The following is a 17313-nucleotide window of genomic DNA, read 5'->3' as shown; positions in this document are numbered from 1 at the left end:
GTCTCCCAGTCCAGTCCTGCAGGCCCGTGGCTCCTGGTGTGTGTCCCAGTCGATCTCACTGGTGTACTTACTCTAATTGTTTAATCAACAGCATCATCGTTAATTCTTCTCACCAGACTTGAAGGTGTTTGAAAGGTAATGACTTTTACCGAAGGGTCTGATTTTGTGTAATCGACTTTAAACCCTCCCAAAAAAACTTTTTCTCTATTAGAAAAATCCTTCGTCTCATAGAGTAGTGATGTTAATTGCTTAATTGGCTGCTCAGGTCGGACCAGGAAACCAGAGGGCGCCCCTGAGTTACAGGAAGAGAGAAGGGTAAAATCCCCAACCACTGTACGGAAATAGGAAATATCCGATCCATTCCCGATCAGTTCCCAGAGCGTCCAGCACAGGGCTCTGCAGATCCAGGGACTTGAGTTTGTTTCAGCACAAGGCTGGGTGACGTGATTGAGTCAATTAATAGTTTAATTAAGATGCTTTGCAGAGCTCAGCCTGAGCCCAGCAGGGTCCCTCTCCATTCCAGCATTTAAACAATTAACCTGAATACCTCCTTGGCCGCCTGGGTATCGTCTGTGTAAGGCCCTGCACAGCTGATCCAAGGATTTCTGGGGGGCCAGACAGTGTGGGCCTGTCCCTGCCCTGGGCCTGATTATATATTATACTCATCCATTGCTTAAGCGGACAAGCTGAAGCTTTTCCGTTGGTGAGACGCTGGAGGATCCCTGCAGCACAGGGGAGGACCAGAGCTGTGCCGCTCCCAGGAAAAGCAGCTCAGACCTGGTGGGCACCGGCCAGCGAGCGGGGTCTGCAGCGATCAGCTCCGCACCGGGAAGTGGAGCGCCTGGAGATGCTAACATGCAGGCTCCACTCAGACGGACCAGCGCCACAGCCAGGCTCTACAGAGATCCACAGCAGCGCGCGGAGTAATCTGTCATCCCCTCCTCCCATGCGACAGCTCTCGCAGGGCGTTCACATATCCTCCCCGCGAGCAGAGCGCGCGGCCCAGACCCCAGCCGTGACTGGGTGACCGGCACGGGTGAAAGGGATAAGCCGACGTGTGTATCCGAGGCGCGGGATCATCTCCTGCAGTCGCCTCCGTGTCCGTGCTATGGAAGGGGCCGCACGGGATTTCAGGTGCTGTTGATTGGTTCAGGCCGGTGAATAATTTCACAGTCCATGTTCATCTGGGGCTGCAGGGTGGAAGAAGGAAAACTAGTCCTGTGTGTGTCCTGTGATGGACTGGTGTCCTGTCCAGGGTGTGTGTGTGTCTGTATCTGTGTGTCCTGTGATGGACTGGTATCCTGTCCAGGGTGTGTGTGTGTCTGTATCTGGTTGCCTTGTGATGGACTGGTGTCCTGTCCAGAGTGTGTGTGTCCTGTGATGGACTGATGGACTGGTGTCCTGTCCAGGGTATGTGTCTGTGTCTGTGTGTCCTGTGATGGACTGGTGTCCTGTCCAGGGTGTGTGTGTCTGTGTGTCCTATGATGGACTGGTGTCCTGTCCAGGGTGTACCCTGCTTTGTGCCCGTTGCTCTCTTGGACAGGCTCCTGGATGAAGCAGTTAAAAGAGTAATGCACAGGATGGGTTCTGGGCCTTTTGGAAGAGATACTTTAAAAAACGCCATTTCCAGCAGAAACCTGTTTAAAACCGCCGGATGCCATGGTCACCAGGCTCTTCCTCGCAGATGACGTGGGTCTGCTCAGCTGTTCGGTTTCTTTATTTCTGGGTCGAGATGAGTGACTGAGCTGTGAAAACCCCCCCCGCCCCTCTCTCAGCTGTCACTCACACCTGCCCCTGTCAATCACAGCCTCCGCGACTCCGCTATTGCTGACTCACCCGCGGCCTGCCCGCTCATTGGCCGGAGCGCCGAGGAAGGGGTGGGGCCTGGGCGACACCTGGCATCCTATTGGACGAGAGTGGCTTCCCCCTCTCCTAACGCAGATCAGAAATCCAAACTTTGCAGCGACGAGGGGAAGTTAGCGAAGGATAACAGAAACGCCTGGAGTGACTTTGTTTTCGGCTAATAACGGGAGTGCGGTAATTTGTGTTAAATGTTGATGTTTTCTGTGTTGTGGCGACGTCTAAAAATATCAGAAATATGGCTGCGAAGGAGACGAAGCACAGAAACAGCGCTCTTACTCCTGTTTCCGGGACCTGCGCTTTAGCTGTTGTGGGACCAATATTTTCTTGGTAACAACAAGCAGGCAAGCAGTATATAACGGTGCGCCTCTGCGGCTGTGAGCACTTTCTTCGTGTTCAAAGCAAACGAGGAAGAGTTGTACCTGCTGTCTGGTCAGGCAGCTGGGCTGCTTTGTAAATACTGCGTGTGATTAGGTGCGCCGGAGCTCGGCAGCGCTGAGTTTAAGCCCGAGCGTCATGCTCTGGCCAGAAGTGTGTGTGTGTGAGAGTGTGTGAGTGAGAGAGAGAGAGCCGAGAAGCTGCTGTGTTCTGGGACAGTCTGGCCTTTTATGGTCATTTGAGCAGGAGGAGACAGAGACGGGCTGAGGGAGGTCGAGCCCGGTGGAGAGAGGGTACTGTTTCACCGGGTTAACTACCAACCCTTGAGGCCAAGTTAATGTTGTTATTTCAACACGAGTCGAAGAGGAGAACTAGCTGTAAAAAAAAACTCGCTGCTCACGACAGCAGAGTGGAACGAGTGGTCTAGATGGAGAACAGTCTTGTGGAGACCACCGTTTCCTGTCAGCTGTGTTTGTGCATGCTCCCTTCTGTGCCTGGTCTTGACCCAGAGGTGTGGAATCACGGTGTTTCATTCCTGCAGTACTAGGGGGAAGCCACTAGGGGGCGATGGATGACAACTCCAACAGTGGCGGCAGCACCAATGGCTCCTCGAACAACTGGACCATTCTGACCCCAGAGGTACGCAGGGATGCCAGTAGCACCATACACCTCATACAGCAGCATTGCCAGAGTTTAAAGCTCACCAAGGCAGGAACAGAGTCACAGAACACTGGTGATGAGGTCGGTGATGTCATTAAGGGCTGCCTCTGGTCCTCCGGAGCTGGGGCAGTGTCCCCTGGGTTTGAAGCTCTCTGTAAGACCGGTCCTGGTCCAGCAGGGCCCGGTGTTTGTTCTCCAGAACCTGAATCGTACAGTAAACCAGCATCAAGCTGACTGAGGTTGATCTGAGTGGTGCTGGCAGACATAGGACAGTCTGAGACTGAAGCTCCCCATCACTACTTTAAATAGTCAGCTGGAGGAACAGAGGACTGGTGTCATTCAAGGGAGGCTTAATCACGCCCGAGAATTCATTAGTTTCTGAATTAAACGGCATGTGCTCTTCGTGGCTAGAAAAGTGAGATCGAAATTTCTCGTCCGGCTAGTGACCACCTCACTGTGACCTTTGACCTCACTCACAACAGTTGTCTTTTCACAGGACTCTGTGGTGGAGAATGTGGGCCCAGGGGATGATGGGACGGATGGTCCTCCAGTGGCGGACCACAGCTCCGCGGAGGAGCTGAAAGGTAAAGATAACTTGATTACTTAATGCCTGACGTCAGGAGCTTATTTTCCAGACCATAAGCCATATTCCTTTTCACAAATTTCAGTTCAAGCCTGCGGCTTATTTTCAAATACATCGATTTTTTTTGTTTCCAATGGGATTGAGAACCGGGCATGGATCCGAGCAAGAGGCATCCTGCTCCTCGGGACTCCCCACGCACCCCCTGCACCTGCGCGCTGAGGGTGGGGGTGTGTGTCTGGGGTTCCTCATAATCTGGCCACTGTGTGTGTGTGTGGGAGTGCGCTGTCCTGGTCCGTGATCACTCTGCGTGTGTCTCCTGTCAGAGACCGCCGAGGAGGAGGAGGAAGAGGCTGGCATCGCCGGGCTGAGGGCAGGGGAGACGCGCTCTGCGGAGGGGCTGCAGGTGAGCCCCGCTCTTGACTGGGGGGGGGGGACTGGTTGGCGCCTGGTGCTGGGGGTGGTGTTTGTCACTGCAGGAGCGGCGGTGCCGTGCTGTTCTGTCCCAGCTGCCGTTGAGCCACAGTAGACGAGCGATGCGTGAAAGATCTTGTAGCAGAATGAGTCCTCTTTTTGGTTCTGTCCTCAGTGCCAAAAATGAGCGTTGCAAAGGGACCAGTGAAGGTTTGTTCCACGCTGAAAAGAGAAGAAAAGAAACAAAGTTTCTGCTTCACCTGAAGAAGGCTCCACAGCCGAAACTTTGTTTTCGTTTCTTCTCGTGCGAGTGTGAGGCGTGCGAGTGTGATCCTCACCGTTCCAGTGCGCTCAAGGTCCATGGCCTGCCGGGAGCAGGCTTTCCCCAGACTGCCACTTCAAACGTGTGCTTTGTCATGCCCAGGTCTGCCAGGAGATGGCGACGGGGAACAGCGAGAGCAGCCCCAGCCCCGGCCCGGACTCCAACGTCGTGACTGTGCCCGCCTCCTCGCCACAGGAAGAGGAGGGGCACCAGGAGGAAGGGGAGGGCCCAGGGCTGTCCAGGAAGGTTGATGAGATTGGAAAGCAAGCAGGTACAGGGGAGGGAGCAGGCTGGGGAGAGGGGGGGTCTGGGAGGAAGATGGGGTGAGGGAGAGAGGGAGGAGACCGGAGGAGCAGAGAGGGTTCTCAGTATTCCAATGTCTGTCATTAAATAGCCCCTCCCCCTGCTCACAGTCATTGGCTGGCTGATGAAGTGTGGTGTGTTTGTGTTGAAGTGCGATTGGTGGCTCCGCTGCTGAGGGGCCTGACCCTGTCAGGGTTCCGTAGATGGGGGAAGCGGCTGATTGGACGAGGAGGAAGAGGTACTGGTAGGCAGTGCCTGTGCAGCAGCCTGCATGCTGATTGGTGGAGAAGCATGTTCTATGTTTCGTGTTCAGTGTAAAACCAAATGAAAGGACAGCAGTTTGTCCATTTGTTAGTTATCCTGTTCGGTGCTTGAGTTGCATCATGTATACGCTTCATGTTTTTAATTAATAGAGGACGTAATATTGTATTTCACTGTTGCTTGTGTTGGTACTGAGTACTCTATTCTGTTGTGCAGACAACAGATAAGCAGTGTCTTAGGTGTGTTTGCTGTTCAGTTTTGATGAAGGAGTGTGAATGTGAAGATATAGATGAGCTGGACTAAGTGTCTTTACAGTGACTCTACAGCTCTGATTAATGATGAAGGAGTGTTAATATGAAGATACAGAGGAGCTGGACTGAGTGTCTGTACAGTTACTCTTCAGCTCTGATGATGATGAAGGAGTGTTCATGTGAAGATACAGATGAGCTGGACTGAGTGTCTTTACAGTTACTCTTCAGCTCTGATGATGATGAAGGAGTGTTAATGTGAAGATATAGAGGAGCTAGACTGAGTGTCTGTACAGTTACTCTGCAGATCTGATGAAGGGGTGTTAATGTGCGTATTTTACAGCAGTGTTTGTGTGTTGATCTGAGCAGAGAGACTAGTGTGAGTTTCCCACCATTTACAAAGCATCTGCTTTGAACTTTGCATGAAGTCTTCGTGACAGATGTCAGCTGCAGTGTGTTTTTGATCGGATGCCTGGAGCACAGCAGAGCAGTACACTCTGGGGTTTACTAGCAGTAAGAAACAGGAGGAACGTGATTACACAAAGAGTGGTGGAAGCGTGGAGCAGTCTGAATGCTCTCATTTGAACCCTTTCTTAGCTGTCGTGTACATAAATTACACAGGTTTTTAAATTCCATGTGCCTTGCCTTTGAAATCCAGTCAACAAGCCTGAAACATCCAGCCTGCAGCTTACAGTAAAACCTGGAGTGGGTCAGACTGCAGCCCCCTGAAGAGAGCGGGCAAGTAGCTTTTGCCGAGAATGGCTCTCCCACTGCGCAGCTGGCCTGAACGGGAGTATGGAGATGACGATGCATTTGCATAGCAGTTTGGTGCTTTGCATTTTGTGTTTGCAGCAAAGTGTAATCTCTAAGAGGACAGATGCAAGATCTTTTCCTTTGACATGTCTGCCTGTACAGGTTTAATTAAAATAAAGTTTTGGGAAGTTGCTTTTTTTTTCTACTGCCGGCACTGCTATTATAAAACCTGGATCAGATTGCAGTGGACTGGGAGTCCGATTAAAATCCTAATAATAACTGATGCATGGTATCTAAACTTTTCTACTCTAGCTTATAGCACTTATAGCTACAATTGTCACAACTACATACACATGGCCTTCGGACTCCCAGTGCGCTGCTGTCTGATCCACTCCAGGCTTTAACCTGATTGTCCTCCTTGATTGGTGTCCCTGTTCATCCAGTGTCTCCCTCTCACCAGCAGAATCGGATTCAGACCCGGAGACTGGGGCAGGCCTCCGGAGACGGAAGACACACCACCTGGGGAGAGGAGAGGAGGAGGAGGAGGAAGAGGAAGAGGAGGATCAGGAGGAAGAGAGGGCGTGGAGGAAGGAGGGGGAAGGGGGACTTGGGCTTTCCCTGAACAAGTGCATCGTGGGAGCCCTGCTCTTGCTGGGACTGGGGATGATCCTGTTCTCCGGTGAGCGCTGCACATGTCCGGAAACCGACTCTCTGTGCGCAGCAGTCTGATCCACTGCAGTGACGTTTTACAGTGCTGTCTGTCGGAGGATCCAGGGGTTGATCAGACTGCTGTGCACTTGGGAGAGTAATCTGTTCTCGTCTGTGTGCGTGTGAGAGAAAGTACCAAATTTAGCAACTTGATTCAGGATCTCTCTCAAGAGCTAGAGCCGGTAGCAGTTTCTGGCTGCAACTAGCCAGACTTTATAAGCACCATGACCGCACAAGCAGTGAATATTAGCTACTGTGTGGCTCCTTCCAGACTCTCGGCAGAGGCTCATTTGTGGCCGATGGCGGTCGCGGGCGGATTTATTGTTGCTGCAGTAGCTACCGTTGCCTCTTCCAAACAGTGTTGTGTCAGCAGATGTCCTGGTGGACGATGAGAGAGGCCATGTGACCCTCCTAGAGCCGCAGACTAACCTCACTAAGCTCAGCCTCACTCTCCAGGGAGCTGTGGGCTGGCCGGGTTTGTAGGGAGGAGATCTGGCAGGTGTAACCCCTCTGAAGCTGATGGCGATTCAGGAGACCTAGAAACCCTCTCAAGGCTGTGTCCCCTGGTCTGGAGCTGGTGACCGCTCGTCTGATTAGCTTGGCGTGAGCGTTCTCCTTATGAGCGCTGGTGTATCGCACCGCATACCACTGTACACCTTTGCACTGGCCTGTCAGGTGTATCACTGAACGTTACCTGTGTGGCGCAGTAGAAGAGTGACATGCTCTGGATTGAAGCCCTGTCTAGCTCTTTCAACTGTACAGTATGTGCACCTCAGTGGAGACAGGTGAGCACACGCCTGTGTGACTCTGTAGCACCCCTGTGCACGGACCTGCAACGCTGTGTGACTGCCTACGTGGGTCTCTGTCTATAGACTCTGTGTTGTTTGTGTTCCCTTAGGGCTGGATGAGGAGGTGGATCTGAGGGAACTGCATGAGAAGGATCTTTATGGACAGCAGGTCAGTGTTCATCTCTCCTCCTCCCCCTTTCCATCCCTCTCTTTCTGTTTGGATGCCAGTCCAGAATCCATAAGCCCAGCTCAGTGTGACATCTGTGACGAGCAGTCGTGAACTGCGGAGGGTTCCCAGACTGTTTGCCAATATAACCCTGCAGTCAGTGGTTCTGCTCTTTCATATGAATCTGTCCTTCTGTTTTCTTCTCTCTTCCTGTGCCTTGTGCTCCAGGACGAAACCGGTCCTGCCCCGGACCCACGGTCGGCGCAGTTGATGGCTTCTCTGCTAGACAAGCTGGCCCAGGAGAACCAGCAGATAACCCTGCTGCAGGCTGAGCTGCAGGTCGGCACCGGAGTGGTCTCAGGCGCCGCGCCCTGGCGCACAGCTGACCCTGCAGGCGGTCTCTGAAAGAGCTTCTCCCTCTCCGCCAGGCCCAGAAGGAGGAGCTGGCGCTGGCCCTGCGCGGGCTGGAGGAAGGAGGGGGTTTGGCCCAGGAGAACGAGCGGCTGCGCGCTGAGCTGGCCTCCCTGCCCAGCCTGCAGGGGGAGCTGGAGAGCCTCAAGGCCAGAGTGACAGAACTGACGCAAATCACAGGTACTGAGTGGGGAAAAAAAGAGAAGGGGTGATACAGCCCAGGCCAGTGTGAGAGTGATACAGCACTGAGACAGACAGAAATACAGCCCAGGCCAGTGTGAGAGTGATACAGCACTGAGACAGACAGAAATACAGCCCAGGCCAGTGTGAGAGTGATACAGCACTGAGACAGACAGAAATACAGCCCAGGCCAGCCTGAGAGTGATACAGAACTGAGACAGACAGAAATACAGCCCAGGCCAGCGTGAGAGTGATACAGCACTGAGACAGACAGAAATACAGCCCAGGCCAGCGTGAGAGTGATACAGCACTGAGACAGACAGAAATACAGCCCAGGCAAGTGTGAGAGTGATACAGCACCGAGACAGACAGAAATACAGCCCAGGCCAGTGTGAGAGTGATACAGCACTGGGACAGACAGAAATACAGCCCGGGCCAGCCTGAGAGTGATACAGCACTGAGACAGACAAATACAGCCCGGGCCAGCCTGAGAGTGATACAGCACTGAGACAGACAGAAATACAGCCCGGGCCAGTGTGAGAGTGATACAGCACTGAGACAGACAGAAATACAGCCCAGGCCAGTGTGAGAGTGATACAGCACTGAGACAGACAGAAATACAGCCCGGGCCAGCGTGAGAGTGATACAGCACTGAGACAGACAGAAATACAGCCCAGGCCAGCCTGAGAGTGATACAGCACTGAGACAGACAGAAATACAGCCCAGGTCAACGTGAGAGTGATACAGCACTGAGACAGACAGAAATACAGCCCAGGCCAGCGTGAGAGTGATACAGCACTGAGACAGACAGAAATACAGCCCAGGCCAGCGTGAGAGTGATACAGCACTGAGACAGACAGAAATACAGCCCAGGCCAGTGTGAGAGTGATACAGCACTGAGACAGACAGAAATACAGCCCAGGCCAGTGTGAGAGTGATACAGCACTGAGACAGACAGAAATACAGCCCAGGCCAGTGTGAGAGTGATACAGCACTGAGACAGACAGAAATACAGCCCAGGCCAGTGTGAGGGTGATACAGCACTGAGACAGACAGAAATACAGCCCAGGCCAGTGTGAGGGTGATACAGCACTGAGACAGACAGAAATACAGCCCGGGCCAGTGTGAGAGTGATACAGCACTGAGACAGACAGAAATACAGCCCGGGCCGGTGTGAGAGTGATACAGCACTGAGACAGATAGAAATACAGCCCGGGCCGGCGTGAGAGTGATACAGCACTGAGACAGACAGAAATACAGCCCAGGTCGGCGTGAGAGTGATACAGCACTGAGACAGACAGAAATACAGCCCAGGTCGGCGTGAGAGTGATACAGCACTGAGACAGACAGAAATACAGCCCAGGCCAGCGTGAGAGTGATACAGCACTGAGACAGATAGAAATACAGCCCAGGTCATCCAACAGTACTGCTGTCCCATTCTCTGCCAGAAGCCCACTCTGCTGCCCCTGTGCCCAACCTCACTGTGCAGAACGTCTCCACTGCACCCCCTACAGATGAGCCGGGGCACCGCAATGACACCCCAAGTCAAGAGAGCCCGGTTGCCGGGGAGGCGGAGGAGAGCGCAGGAGGAGGAGACGCCCTGCAGCAGGAGCTGGAGAGACAGCGCCTCCTGCTGGCCGAGAGCCGGCGGCGCCTGGAGGGGCTGACGGGGGCGGCGAGGGAGCGGGGGGGGAAGAGGGGGGTGAGGGAGGGGCTGGCGGAGCTGGAGAGGAGGCTGTCCGCCGAGATCGAGCGGCTGGGGAAGGGAGCGCCGGGGGAGAGGAGGGAGGAAGGGGGCCAGAAGAGGCGCTGGGAGGAGGCGGAGAGAGGGGCGCGGAGAGAGGGAGAGGCCGGGAAGAGGAGGAGGAAGGAGGAGGAGGAGGAGCAGCAGAGGGCTGGGAAGGAAGGGAAGGAGGGGTGGGGAGAACAGGAGTGGGAAAGGGGAGGAGAGGAGAAGCAGGGAAGGAAAGAGGGGAAGAGACCAGGAGAGAGGGGGTGGAAGGAGGGAGAGCAGAGGGGGAGGAGGGAGAGGAAGGAGGGAGAGGAGAGGGGGAGAAAGGAGGGAGAGGAGAGGGGGAGGAGGGAGAGAAAGGAGGGAGAGGAGAGGGGGAGGAGGGAGAGGAAGGAGGGAGAGTGGCTCAGGCAGAAGACGGAGCAAACGGAAGAAGGGATGACGAAGGACAAGGCCAGGGCGCAGAAGAAGGAGAGGCCGGAGCCCAGATCCAAACAGGACCACCACTGGCAGGGGCCCGGCCGGGCGGCGCCGTCGCCCGGGAAACCGGCCCACCGGCACCACGACCACAACGCCTTCTGGAAGCAGCAGGGCGAGAGGCTGCGCCACTACCGCCCCCTGCAGGGCTGCGGGGGTCCGCGGGACTGCGCCCGCAGGGAGGGGCTCCACCCCGTCGAGCTGCCCGCCTTCCAGGCCCTGCTGGGGGGCTACCTGCGCCGCCTCGGCGGGGGGGCCGGGCCGGCCGAGCTGCAGCGGCTGACCCTGGACTTCTTCCAGGACGGCCTCTTCGCGCACCAGCGGATGTCCTTCCGGGACTTCGCCGAGGACGTGGGGGAGATCCTGGAGGAGCTGGCGGAGAGGGAGGGGGGCGGCGAGGGCGAGGGCGAGGAGCTGGAGCGGTTCATGGAAGGGTTCGAGAGGGAGGCGCTGAGGAGGTTTGCCATCCCGGGACACGGACACAGACACGGAGAGAGGGAGCGAGAGGGGAGGAGGAGAGGTGAGTGGAGGGACACGACGGAGGAGAGAGGGACTGGGAAAGAGGGAGAGACTTGGAAAACTGATAGGAAAAAGGGAGAGACTGGGAAAAAGACTGGGAAAGAGGGAGAGACTGGGAAAACCAAAAGGAAAAAGGGAGAGAGTGGGAAAGAGGGAGAGACTCTGAAAACCGAAAGGAAAAAGGAAGAGACTGGGAAAACCGATGGGAAAAGGGGAGAAAGTAGCAAAAAGACTGGGAAAGAGGAAGAGACTGCGAAAACCGAAAGGAAAAAGGGAGAGAGTGGCAAAAAGACTGGGAAAGAGGGAGAGACTGGGAAAACCGAAAGGAAAAAGGGAGAGACTGGGAAAACCGATAGGAAAAAGGGAGAGAGTGGGAAAAAGACTGGGAAAGAGGGAGAGACTGGGAAAACCGAAAAGAAAAAGGGAGAGACTGTCAAAAAGACTGGGAAAGAGGGAGAAATAAAAGGGAAACAGGCAGGGAAAAAGATTGGGGAAGGACAAGAGCCTGGAAGAGGGAGGGCTACAGGGAAAAAGACTGGGAGAGGGGGGCAGGTTGGAAGAGGGAGGGGGGCAGAGTGAGCGAGAGGGAGAGGTGACTGCAGCGGCCAGGGGTTCGACGCGCTGCCTCTCTCTGGCTCACAGGCAGGAAGCCCAGCCCCGCCGAGCCGGACCACAGCCAGGAGCAGCAGCGCCCCCCGGTGGAGCAGGACTGGCACGCCCGCAGCAAGGAGAAGCACAGGTGGGCCGAGCCAGCGGGCGGCAGCGAGTAGAACAGACAGGCCGAACTGGACCGGGGACCTCTGGACACTGGCTCCTCCCTCCTTTCCGGGCTCTTCCGCAGCAGCAGTGTCACTCGGACCCGCGCAGAGGTTCATCAACCATCCCACCAATGAAGCCGCTGAGGTTGGCAGGGCAGGGAGGTGTCTGGCTCCCCCTACAGGACGAGGGCTTGGTGGCACCTTTTATTTTGAAAATCTTTCATCTGCGGCTCTCAGATCCAAAGCCTTCGTGTTCTTCAGGAGCTGGAGAGCCCAGGGTTCGAATGTGAATTTAATTGACTTAATGAAATCCAAGGAGTAGCAGAGAACAGATAGTGGATTTTTTTGGGTTGCTTTTCACCAGAGTTTGTGTTGGGGTGTTTTTTTTTCAGAAGTCAGGAATGGTGAGGGGAGGGTGGCGGGTTTTTCGCTCCTGCTGGACGGTTTCAGTGGGGGAAACGCCTTTCTTTTTTTCTGGGAGGAAAATAAGGGAATGGAGCTCAGGGCTGTGGCTGGGTTGCCAGACACCTGCCACTCTTGGTGTAGAGAAGTGCTTCTTGATAAAGAAAAACTGGGACATGGGAGCTGTACAGACCTGACTTGGTGTGTTAAATTATTTTGTTCCCATGTAATTAATGACCCCAATTAAGCAATTAAGGCTTGCGTGGTGGGGTGGTCTTTTGACTTGGGCTTCTAGGGTTGCAACACTGAACTTGGACAGTGAGTCACGCCACCATCGCTGACCTGGAGAAAATCCGATCAGCGCAATGTCAGCTGTGGCACGAAGGCCGAGACCCGACTTCCCAGAGGGGGGAGCTGCCCTGGCCTGCCTGGAGAAGTTGGGGTGCAGGAGCGTGTTGGGGGGGTTCGGTGATTGCAGGCCCTGGTCTCAGGCCTACTGAACTGTTATTACATTTCCTGCTGAACAGAGTGACTTCTGACCCCCTCCCCCCCCCTCTAGAAATGCCTAATTGATGTTGTTTATGTCTTTGTATAAAAAATAAAGTTTCTTCAACGAGTAGCCGAGGTCTGGTGTGGGTTGGGAGGAGGTGTGTGTACAGAGGGAGGGAGGGAGATGAGTATAGGAGAGAGTGAGAGAGAGGAGCACGGGAGAGAGGAGATTATAGTTGGGTGGGAGGTGAAGTATACAGTGACAGTATATCCTGATCAATACTGGTTAAAAAGCAGAGACTGGCTGCTGTAACAATGGCCTCTAATACACAGAATGGCCCAGACTGATCCAAGATCTGGTTCAGGAAGAGGTCACGACCGAGAGGCTCTGCCAGGCGCTATGTACTGCTGTGTCTCCTCTCCCAAGAGCACACCTCGCTGTGCAGAGAGAGGGGGTGGAGGGGCTCACCGGACGCTCACCGCCCTGGTCCTTGTCCTGCGGGCTCACGGCCGCACCCCGTGGAGCAGGTGTCGCCTGCAGTGAGACTGTCCTGCTCCAGGGAGGAGCAGGGCGGGACAGGCCTGGCGCTAATCACAGCAATTAACTGGCTCCTTAAGTGGCCTCGCGAACGACTGCATTTTCCCGGGCTGGTTGGTAAAGGCAAGGTAACAAAAGCACTCGGCCCAAGACAAAGCACAAACGGGGAACAGAGCCCCATGGAGCCCCTTGTCCGGGCAGCGGGAGTGAGCCTAGAGAATAGTCTTCCTGGCACCAGGCCCGGGATTTTCCAGAGCCCAGAACGGGCTGATAGCGATCAGAGCCGCCCTCCCAGCCTGCTTGGAACAGAGCCGCAAACTGCTGAGTCGACTCCCGACACAAACACACCCAAGCTGCTCGTTAACGGCCAAAAACAGCAATCAGGCGCTGCGGCGATCTTCGCCGAGTCAGCACTTTCCAGAGGCAGAGAGGTGACGACTTCAGCAGAGGGCAACCGGGCTGGGCGCGGGGGGGGGCGTCCTGCCTGCCTGCCTGCCTGCGTGTGCTGTAAATGAGGATTTGAGGGGTCAGCGTCAGGTGTGAAACTTGCCCCCACCATGAATCCAGCCTGGAGCTGGGGTACGGGACGTCCAGATCCCCATACCCAGAGCCCTACCCCTTCCATCGCCCCTCTCTGAACCCCTGGCGCGTCCTGCGTGGGAATGGTTTACAATGCTATAATGGTGTTCTGAGTATAACTCCAGGTTTGGCTTCCTTGCATTGGTTGCCAGTTAGATTTCAAACTGATTCTGGGATTCTGCTGCAGTTCACGTTGGTTATTCCAGCCACATACAAGTACATAGTGGACCGAAGTATCGTTCCTCCTGGTCCACGGTGCAAATACAGGCAGGGCACCTTGCACCTTGCAGGCTGCCCCTATCATCCGCATCCTAGCAGCGTTCCCAGGCAGATCCCGCAAAAACACAGCTGCTGCGTCAGCCCGCTATGTGGGGGTGGAGGTGGGGGGGGTTGAGTCCCCCGGCCCTGGGAACACCCAGCTCCTAGGGATCCCAGCCCATACACAGACTCGGACCAGCGTCCCGAGATGAGTGAGCAGGACCCTGGTGCGTGCGTGCGTGCGTGCGTGTGCGTGCGTGTGCGTATGCGAGAGAGAGGGGGGTCCCCACACTGCAAGGCATGTGTCTCCTCTTTAACCCCAAGGATCCCACACTCGTTGTTAGGGGGGTGTGGTCCCCTGTAGGGAGTCAACACACTGAGTCACAGACTTACCTGTGTGAGTGTGAGTATCTGTCTGAGACTGACCTCTGTGTGAGTGTGATTCACCTGCATGAGTGTGAGTATGTGTCTGAGATTGACCTGTGTGTGTGTGTGTGTGTGTGTGTGTGTGTGTGTGTGTGTGTGTGATTGACCTGTGAGCGTGATTCACGTGTGTTTGTGTGTCTGAGATAGACCTGTGTGTGTGAGTGTGATTCACCTGTGTGAATGTGAGTGTGTGTGTCAGATTGACCTGTGTGTGTGAGTGTGAGTACGTGTGAATGTATTTTACCCGTTTGTGTGTTTTATCTGCATGAGTGAGAGCGATTATAATTTACCTGTGTGTGTGATTTATTTGTCAGACTTACCTTTGTGAGTGTGATTTACCTCTGTGATTTACCTCTGTGAGAGTGATTGTTATTCACCTGTGCATGTTGTATAAGTGATAAAATGATTTACCTGAGTGAGTGTGATTTACCTGTGCGTGTGTGTGTGAGATTTACCTGCATGTGAGTGTGATTTACTGTACCTGTGAGTGTGTGTGTGATTGACCTGAGTGAGTGTGATTGTACCTGTGAGTGTGTGTGTGATTGACCTGAGTGAGTGTGATTGTACCTGTGAGTGTGTGTGTGGTTGACCAGAGTGAGTGTGACTGACTGTACCTGTGAGTGTGTGTGTGGTTGACCTAAGTGTGCTTCACCTGTGTGTGGGGGGGACTGACCTATAACTGCACAGATTCTCTTGCTTGAGCACAAAGTTCTCTTCCTCTACTATCATGGAAAAAGAAAGGCAGGAGAGCCCGGAGAAGGAAAGAGTGATCTGTTTTCCGCTGACTTCAGGCATTCTGGCAGAGGCGGAGGGTATAAATCCCGAGGGGGAGAGACAGGACTCTCACAGACAGACCTGTCACAGCTCGTCTCTGCGCCCGCTGCCGCCGCCTCACAGGTGAGTCTGCTCCTCCGCTGCCTCTCTCCCTCTCCCTGGAGTCTTCCCGGATGATCCCCTCCTCTTTTCTTTCCCTCTTCTCTCTGGAGCCATACTCCAGGGTTTTCCACCTGCTCTTAACAAGGAGGAAGCACATTTCTGATTGCTTTACACAAAGGGTGGTGGGTGTCTGCAACACGGTCCTGTTGAAGCTGATCCCCTGGTATCTTTCAAAATGCATCAGGATGAGATCCTGGGGTCAATTAGCTACTGACTATTGATTAACCAAATGACTGAAACAGGCCCGACTGGCCACCTGTCCTCTCTGACCAGCCCCATGTTCTAAGTGCTAATTACTTCAGACGAATTGATCTGGGGTCTGCTGGCCGCGATTCTGCAAGCTGGCACGCGCTGGCTACTGGTCAAGCTAACGAGAGGTCTCTGGTTCGCTCACCCCAGGGTTCAAACGCCTTGCAGAAGCTCACCAGACCTCACTGGACCTTTCCGAACCGCACTGAACCTCACCACAATGGAGGCAGCCATCAACACCCTGGTCAACCAGTTCAAGACCTTCGCTGGCAATGATGGCAGCGCCGACACCCTGAGCAAGGAGGAGCTCCGCAGCCTGGTGTCCTCCCAGCTGCCCAACTTCGTGAAGGTGACCAGCCCAGGCCTCTCAATACCTGTCTTACTTCCTGAGCTACCTGTCTCTCTACCTACCTGTCTGTCTACTTGTCTGCCCCTCTATCTACTTGTCCGTCTCTCTACCTACCTGTCTGCCTATTTCTTTCTATCTATCTACCTGTCTGTCTCTCTATCTACTTGTCTTTCTGTCTCTCTAATTCCCTGTCTGTTGGTCTCTGCCTGTCTGTTTCTCTACCTACCTGTCTGTCTATCTACCCGTCTGTCTCTTTCTGTCTTCTGATGTTCTGTCAGTCTGATGTTTAAAATTCTGGTTGACAGATTCAGCAGTAATGTCACTCATTAGAAAAACTGTTTTGATTAAGGCTTCTGTCCCAACCTGAAACGGAGATGCCGAGGGCATTCGTGCGGTTTCCAATGACAAGTGCCCAGCAATGCCAGAGTCTGTACCTCCGCTCGGACTGGGCACCCCAGTCGGGGTTAATGAACTCTAGAAGGCCCTTTTCTGTCCCGACTGGGCCACCCCAGCCGAAGTGACAAAAACACAGCCATCCAGAACCAGAACTGACTGCTCACTCTGGACTGCCCTGTGGTTTCACTGAATTTGTTTAAACCATCTGACTCCTGTGTCCTAGCCCTGTCCTCCTGTCTCTCCCTCCCTCTGCCCTACCTCACTCCTCTCCAGCTCTGAGTCAGCATGTTTAATGAGTGACTAACCCTGCCTGTTCAGTCCCAGGAAAGTGTGCCCAGTGTCAGCCTTCTCTCTCACTAGTGTCCTGTCTCAATTCCACTCTGGGTTTGAACGGTCTGTCCTCCCTCATGTTTCCCATGATTCCCCTGGTCCAGTAGTGTCTCTCTCCTTCGTCTGATCAGTGGGGCTGCTGTGTGTCCCCCAGTGGGGCTGTGCTTCAGTGGGGCTGCTGTGTGTCCCCCAGCGGGGCTGTGCTTCAGTGGGGCTGCTGTGTCTCCCCCAGTGGGGCTCTCCTTCAGTGGGGCTGCTGTGTGTCCATGGGTGGGGCTGTGCTTCAGTGGGGCTGCTGTGTGTCCATGGGTGGGGCTGTGCTTCAGTGGGTAGTGAAGTTGGTCCCTCCAGCTAGTGAAGCTCCTTGGGCTCCTCTGGGGTTAAAGGTGTCATATATATATATACAGATAAGGAACTGTTAATGATCACTATTAAAAAACACAGTCCTGCTTGTACTTCTTGAACGTAATTATACAAGAGCTGCATAAAAATGCCAGTTTGTGTCAACTTCCTGCAGAACTCCAGCGACCCGGCGGTCATCGACCAGCTCATGAGCTCACTGGACCAGAACAACGACGGGGAGCTGACCTTCATCGAGTTCTGGCAGCTGATTGGCCGGCTGGCCAGCAAGCACGGCGGCTTCAGCCAATAGGAGCTTTGGGATGGATGGAAGGGCGGGCGGGTAGGTGGGAATGGACTGGCCCCCGACGTGCAACGTTTCTCTCTTAGTCTTCCCCATTTTTGCTGGATGCTCCTGCTGCAGTGTTCTTAATAAACGTGACCTGTTAAACTCTGCGTGCTGTGTACTGTGTGTTTCCTGAGCCCGATGTCAGTTAGGTGCCC

At 54.4% G+C, this 17313-nt stretch overlaps 2 protein-coding genes across 7 annotated transcripts; both read left to right on the top strand.

Moving 5' to 3' along the window:
• The first annotated feature begins 1886 nt into the window (after positions 1-1886).
• Positions 1887-12539, top strand: LOC102687598 (pre-B-cell leukemia transcription factor-interacting protein 1). Of its 6 annotated transcripts, none has more exons than XM_069185003.1 (12): positions 1887-2037; positions 2780-2877; positions 3395-3482; positions 3805-3884; positions 4317-4485; positions 4669-4761; positions 6243-6458; positions 7386-7444; positions 7670-7780; positions 7870-8032; positions 9547-10761; positions 11403-12539. In XM_069185003.1, the coding sequence occupies exons 2-12, from the start codon at positions 2806-2808 to the stop codon at positions 11528-11530; spliced, it is 2394 nt and encodes a 797-aa protein (XP_069041104.1). In that variant the 5' UTR covers positions 1887-2037; positions 2780-2805; the 3' UTR covers positions 11531-12539. The 6 variants fall into 6 exon arrangements, with proteins under 6 accessions (XP_069041104.1, XP_069041103.1, XP_069041102.1 ...); XM_069185002.1 differs by having other exon boundaries at positions 1888-2037; positions 4669-4755; positions 9481-10761; XM_069185001.1 differs by having other exon boundaries at positions 1888-2037; positions 4669-4755; positions 6240-6458; positions 9481-10761.
• A 2462-nt stretch (positions 12540-15001) lies between these two features.
• Positions 15002-17265, top strand: s100a11 (S100 calcium binding protein A11). The gene is made up of 3 exons (XM_006641550.3): positions 15002-15107; positions 15546-15744; positions 16988-17265. Exons 2-3 carry the CDS (start codon positions 15616-15618, stop codon positions 17120-17122), a joined length of 264 nt encoding a protein of 87 aa, XP_006641613.1. The 5' UTR covers positions 15002-15107; positions 15546-15615; the 3' UTR covers positions 17123-17265.
• The last annotated feature ends 48 nt before the right edge of the window (positions 17266-17313 follow it).

Source organism: Lepisosteus oculatus, chromosome 27, assembly GCF_040954835.1.
Source record: "Lepisosteus oculatus isolate fLepOcu1 chromosome 27, fLepOcu1.hap2, whole genome shotgun sequence".
NCBI classification, from domain to species: Eukaryota; Metazoa; Chordata; class Actinopteri; order Semionotiformes; family Lepisosteidae; genus Lepisosteus; species Lepisosteus oculatus.
Note: the sequence above shows the minus strand (reverse complement) of the source record. Positions and strands in the feature narration are given on the sequence as shown.